The 6,912-nt window shown below is 36.3% G+C and overlaps 1 protein-coding gene across 1 annotated transcript in view; it reads right to left on the reverse strand.

Annotated features, from left to right (window-relative positions):
• Window positions 1–6,912, reverse strand: part of MARS1 (methionyl-tRNA synthetase 1) — a gene marked incomplete in the record, with an annotated part of 16,821 nt that overhangs the window by 2,658 nt on the left and 7,251 nt on the right. The window contains 8 exon segments of the mRNA XM_072407410.1: window positions 1–164; window positions 567–671; window positions 787–918; window positions 1,729–1,942; window positions 2,657–2,774; window positions 3,356–3,451; window positions 3,535–3,705; window positions 4,670–4,744. Of these exon segments, the coding sequence (XP_072263511.1) occupies window positions 1–164; window positions 567–671; window positions 787–918; window positions 1,729–1,942; window positions 2,657–2,774; window positions 3,356–3,451; window positions 3,535–3,705; window positions 4,670–4,744 (1,075 nt within the window).

Below are 6,912 nucleotides of genomic sequence, written 5' to 3' on the forward strand. Positions count from 1 at the left end.
TTTGTAGGATGGAGCGGAATTCTTTGGTCAATATGTTGGCTTTTTCTGGCATACGTAACTGCTCTCGGATGACAGCGCTGATTGTTGGCATGTATGGCTGCAGCATAACTGAAAGCAAAGCAGCCATGTTTACAGCCAATCCTGTAACTGTCCCAGCACGTTTCCTGCAATAAAGAAAAGTACCCATATCATAAGAGATGATGGAACAGATCCCATCTTTTAAAAGGTATCTGCCCAATAAACTTGAGTTTAAGACAATCAAATTTAACATGTAAAATGAGGATTGACCAGCACATAACTACTGTTAAAACATTTTAACTTTGCTAAAATGTTAGTAATTCCTTATACAGGTGACTTCTTACTTCTTGTCATTAAGTTACTCTGTGTCAGCTGACAATCATATCACAGACCCAATCTGTCATAAAAGGTTATTACTGGAAAGAATGTCCTGGGAGTCCCGCTGATGTAAGCATTCTTGTTTTTTCATCAACAGTGAACATCATAGTCTAAGGTCGATGTAACAAAACTGCTTTGTAATCATTAATAAGACAAAGTATTAAACTTACTGTTCTTGTGGTGTCCCTTTGATACATTTCCATGGTTCATTCACTTGTATATACTGGTTTCCATGACGGGAAATATTTAAAATACACCTCAGGCCATCACGGATCCTGTAGAAATAAGCAAAAATTGTCTTATGTACTTTATAGCTCCCATTTGTATTTATCAAATAGAAAATGTAGGACCTGCACTCGGTCTGGCCAGCAGAGATAAGAGAATTCATACCGAACTTTCTCCAGCAGCTGATTGTACTGTTGTAGCTCTGCTGTGACCTGAGCCAAAAGCCTTTTGTCCTCTGGAAGTAACTCAATCTCCGGAACTTGGCCATTAAAGAACTTCTGCACAAACATGCCTGCCCTAAAAAAAAATAAAAATAAATAAAAAATGAGATGGCCCATGAATGACAAAAGCTAAATAATCACTTCTCCAGAGTGAGTAATATATATGCAAGCTGACATCTGCTGACTGGTGTTAATAATGACACATTGGGACTTTAAGTAATATTTTTTTTTTTTTTTAACTGTTTGAGAAAGGTGCAGGAAGGAAGTGACGACTTCTGGGTCCCATCTGTTACCTGAACGTCACAATTTGTTATCAGAATATCACTAATATTGTAATTAATACCTATAATAATATGTCTACGCTTTATTAAATGGTGATTTCTTTCAAATGATAATGACACAGAAGTAGCTCTAATCAGAAAAAGGCCATGCATACAGTTTATAACTGGAAATGAAGATGGTCTGTTCAGCACTAAACAATCCCACGCTTAGGGATTCACATGCAAGTAGAAACCACATTCTCAGTGTTGATTCTGATGCAAAGTCTTTTTTAATTATAACAAATGTTACCTCCAGCCACAGTGAGAATGTGCCCAGTATGCAGCACATTGCTCATGATTTAGATAATGTGTGAGGAAAGCACATGACCCAAGACTGTCACACATGCTTATCCATCCATGCTTATCATCCAATTGGTTGTTGGTTAATTAATGCTCAACAGAATTTCTCGTTTAACTTTTAGTAAGATACTACATGTCTTTTATGCAGTATTCTTTCCTCTTGCTTTCATGCACTAAAATGCTGACTCTATGAACTAATCTTTTCACACATCAGACAACATGTTAGATGTTAATGTTTCCTCAGTATGTAGTATTTGCTTCTGTACCTGTTAACAAAATTGCCCAGGTTGTTCAGTAACTCGGAGTTATTCTTTAGCATCAGATCAGTCCAGCTGAATGCACTGTCCTGTCCCTCAGGCCTCACAAACAACAGATAGAATCTCCAGATGTCAGCTGGAATACCAGTGTCCTTAGCCATGTCACCAAACACCCCCACTCCTCGACTCTTGGAGAATTTACCATCTTCATAATTCAAATATTCTGTAAAGAAAACTCAGGGTTTAGATTGTGTTGTACTATCTGAAACATTAAGATTCTTTAAAAGGTAATATTTGCTTTGGTGTAAAAACTAACTCATAAAACATAAAAAAAAAAAAAAAAAAAATGAAAGCTTCAGCTGAAATTCTTCTATAAAACAATATCCCAGCCAATGCCGGACTCTTATTACAGCATCTAAAATGTTAATCTATTAAAAAAAAAAGTGGATTACCAAAAATTATTTTTATTGGAAAAAGTCAATGCTGCTATGATATACAATATCATGTAACACTGATATAAAAAGGTTGAATACAGCTCTAAGATTACTACTGCCAAATACAGTGCACAGTGAATCAACTAAAATAAAAACAAAACTGAAATATGCAACAGTGTTTCTGTGCATGGTAGTGCACCCCAACACTGTGGAGTGCATTACACTGGATTTTTAAAAAAAATAAACACACACAGCCACCAAGCATTATGCACAAAATAATGTACACGCTTAAGGTGACATGAATAAACAATATATAAAATTTTAAAACACTGTAGTCAGCATCTCATGGTCCAAAAGGGCTATTAACTGGATGATACATTTGTTTGCCTTCATAGCGCACCATCCAGTATCAAATATGCTATAACAGTGTGAGACCTGCATAAACATGTGATGGAAACCATGCTTTACTTAGCTATTGGGAGCATATCATCAGTGCAGATTACCTGTGGCTACAAGGTGGTTGACTAGTGTGTAGTTGTCCTCGGAACCCAGGAGACATGATGGAAAAATGATACTATGGAACGGAACATTGTCCTTTGCCATGAAGTTGTAGAGTTGGACCTGAACAAATTGGAAATATATAAATGAAACACATTATTAGTTGAAGTTTATAAAAAATTACTCCAATAATCAAATACAAAATGTAAAAAATGTGAATTGTGTAGCACAATCATAGCGTAACCACATATATAAATTTAAAAAAAAGGTCTGTGCTTCTAATTATATGCATCATAGGGTATAAGTGATAAAGCAAACAATGCAGATTTATCAAATCTCAAATTTACCTATACATATGGAAAACATATGTAAAATAGAATGAAAAAAAGAAACCCATAAATTTATTTGTTTCAATTACTATTTTAAAATTAATACATTTGATGCTTAATCTTGAACAGCTTCAATACTTTTCTACAGGAGTTTATTTACAACATAATAGTATACCAGAAAATAGAATATTATTCAATATACTGCTTGTGGGTGTGATCTTCTTTAACAACTGCAGAATAAATGTAATTTAATTAGGGATGGGGGGTGGTAAATGTATGTAACGATCAGCCTCTGATAGATTAGTTTTATTGCGACAGCACATGAAGGTTTGAAAGAGAACTGCAATGTACATTCAGAAAGTTTGAAGTGTTTACCTGCTGAGGATTTTTCCACCACTTCTCCCACTGATCTGTATAATTGGCTGTAATGGAAATATATCCTATTGGAGCGTCAAACCAGACATAGAAAACCTAATAAAGAAAAAATAAAATATATATAATATTAGCTTTGAAATACAAGAAGTACTCCAATTCTGTTAGGGAGCTAAACTGACCTTGTCCCTGAAGCCATCCAGAGGCACTGGTGTTCCCCACTTCAGATCCCTAGTAATACAGCGTGGTTTCAAACCATCACGGAGCCAGGAGCGAGCTATGAAACGGGCATTGGTAGTCCAATCTCCAGTTGCAAAGGACTGCTCTAACCACTTATCCAGACGCTCTTCTAGCTGCAATAGAAAAGAAATGAGATACACAAAAACCCCAAGCACATTTCTTAAATGAATGAAGCAAAATACCTATGCAAGTTGGCGGCTATAAGATAGCAAATATGCCCTTTTTAGGTTCAAGTGCACTAAAGTATATTCTGGAAGGAAACATTTACAGATTACAAAAAAATGTGTGAGAATCTCAAATGGGATATATTTAAAAATGGCACAGTTTGTATATAAAATAGGCATTTGTGGTGCCATTATGGCACCTAAGGCCAATATTGCAGATCTATCCTATGGGTTTGTGACCTGGCAGAAGTTTGCCAATATGCACTTTTGATTTTATAATGGACTCTATTGGACATGAGAATCAAATGTATCCACAACTTCCTATAAGGAGAAGGAAAGTTAAAATCCTTTCCTCCAATGTATAAAGTGGAGGTTCAGCATTCTGCACCAGCCACAAAACACCAAAAAGAACAGGTAGAGCTCAGTGGGTGTTCTGGAGTACAACAGACTAGTAGACAAAAGGAAGGACACAACAAAGTTTGGTATAAGTGCCAAAACTAATTGTGAAAACAAAACGCAGAAAAGTCAGCACAATGATGGCCAGGTCAGGCAAACAGAATCCTGGTTTCAGACAGGTAAATAAAGTTAATTACTTTCAATAGCAGAGCTAACATTTTGATAATAAGGATAGCAGACAAGCTTAATCCAAACAATTCACAAGAGTATTCTAATAAAAAAATAAAGCCAGCCAGACATAACCTCTCTAAAGAATTAACAGACAAACTAGTTGATCAGACATTAAATATCTGAAATCTCTTTTAGATGGTTAACAAGTGTTGCACAGAAAGAACCTAGGCTGCAGTTCTGCGTAACAACCAGTAGATATGACACAAAAGAGAAAAGTCATAATTTAGAGCTTAAGCCAATATGTATCAGGCCGGAAACAGGACAATGCTCTCAGAATGTGACATACCTTTGGAAGGTCTAAGAAAAGATGCTGAGATGATTTCACTACAGGGGACTGCTTACATACTTTGCACTGAGGTTTCTGTAAAGAGAAAAAATACAATTGTTTATCAATTAACAGAATCATTTCTATATGAACTTACTACACAGAAAACATTTTTCTTTTATGTAAATACATCCTCATTTTTAAAATGTCTACAGCCAAATCCAGTTTGTTACGTGGCCCCATATACAATGTTTAAAAACTTGGCGAAGAAGGTCCAAAAGTTCTTAAGAGTACAGAACAGCAGATAAATTGACAACAACACGCTTTCACGTAAACCTTTTCCAGAAAATATGTAAAATAAAAAATTTACAGTACTTCACTTTTGTTCTGACCAGATTTTAGTACAGCTTCATTCATTAAAAAAAAATAGAACAAGGAGAACCCCATACCTTGTTAGATAGCCTTGTTGTGAAAAGAACACCCTGAGTTCTGGTGACAGTATTGTCACTTCGACAGAAAGTATGGGAAAATCCCAAGCCCTAATCTGGGCTCTTTCTTCTTACAACGCCTCCCTCATATATTATTTCAGCCTACAAACCATTTATATGCTGATGACACCTACATTTTCCTGTTAACTCTTGACTTGAACGTTTTCACCAGGACATTCAGTTAATGGAGCACCGGTACCAAGGTGTCTGGAATGAAAGTATGATGGCTGACTACTGCTGGATGTTGTGCCGTGACAATCCAGACAAAGAGTACACAAGAAAATCATACTTTAAGCATTTCTGAAGAAACAATGGTACCTGACTGACACTGGTCAGTAGATCTATACCACAGTGTGCCTTATTTTACTTCACACTGAAGATGTATTAACATTCACTTCAATGGTGCTTACGTTTTATACAAAATACATGCACATACAATGTTAACTATGATAGCACTCATAATTCTGGAATTGTACCTGTTAGGTAAAGACTGTAAACCAATCTAAAATGCCGCTTGAAAAACTGATTTGGAAAAGTTTGCTGTAGTTTTTGATGATTATCAAAACTAATCTTTTGTTGACTTGTGTAATCGAAGATCTAATCAAAGACCTACCAAGGCTCTTTGGCATAGGTCACAGCAAGTATTTGGACCTAGCTCCTAGGGCTTCAAGTCAGCCTTTTGAAGCTTCAACTCAAACTAAAACATCAACTACTACATTCATCAGTACTTGATGCATGGATTTGAATACAGTAATTAAATAAATGCATTATACCCAAAATCTTTACACATATATGCACATATACACACAAAATCTTTGCATTTTTTGTACAGTAAACCACCAAAAACAGGAAGGGTTAAATTACATTTGTTTAAACCAAACCGAGCTTCAACTCTTGAGACTTCTGTATGGTGTCAGACAACTTATTAGGAAATACAGTGCTTTATTGCATTTTCCATGTCTGTAATTTTGCAGAACACAACAACTGAACCTCAAAAGGGCTCACAACCCCTACCATAGTCATATGTCATTACCACAGCCTAAGGTCAGTTTTAGGGGGAAGCCAATTAAACTAACTGTATTTATTATTTTTAAATGAGTGAACCTATAACCATAAACCTATGAGTGAAGCTAGATAAATAAAAAAAAATTTAAAAAGCCAATTGTTTATGCTAAATGGTCCTTTGGCAAAATAAAAGCCATTTCATTTGGATTTACATCCATATTAAAAGCTCAATTTACACCTCGACCTTTTATCAAGGAAACCTTTGTCAACCCACAAAGATAACATAAATCCAAAGAGCTAAAGCTTTAAGTGCATAGATATGGTTTGTATCCTAGTCTATATCTTTAACTAATACAGAAAGATTACTTCCACCACCCCCACCCCCTCCATGTGCCAGTAAAGAAAGTGCACATAAATCATTAGGACCCCAAGTAAAACACCTTTTTTTTTCTAAAGCTTTTGCTAGTTGCTCAAAAAATTGATCCCCTTTAATGTGCATATTTTTAGCCTTCCATCCTCTAAAGCAGGGGTCCCCAACCCCCATAACGCACCTGACAGGTGGGCCGTGGCTCTGGCCGGTGCACCCCCCAGCGGGGTCAGGAAAAGGAACCAGCTTGGGGGGGGCGCACTAGCCAGAGCCGCAGACCACATCCCCTGTATGAATCCCAGACTCACAGAACTCTCCCATTGCAGGCTCAGACAGGTAGATGAACTCATCCAGGATTTTTGTGCAACTTAACATAGAAGAAACATATCTGAATATACAAATTG

The sequence above is a fragment of the Pyxicephalus adspersus genome, chromosome 1 (assembly GCF_032062135.1).
Source record: "Pyxicephalus adspersus chromosome 1, UCB_Pads_2.0, whole genome shotgun sequence".
Taxonomy (NCBI): Eukaryota; Metazoa; Chordata; class Amphibia; order Anura; family Pyxicephalidae; genus Pyxicephalus; species Pyxicephalus adspersus.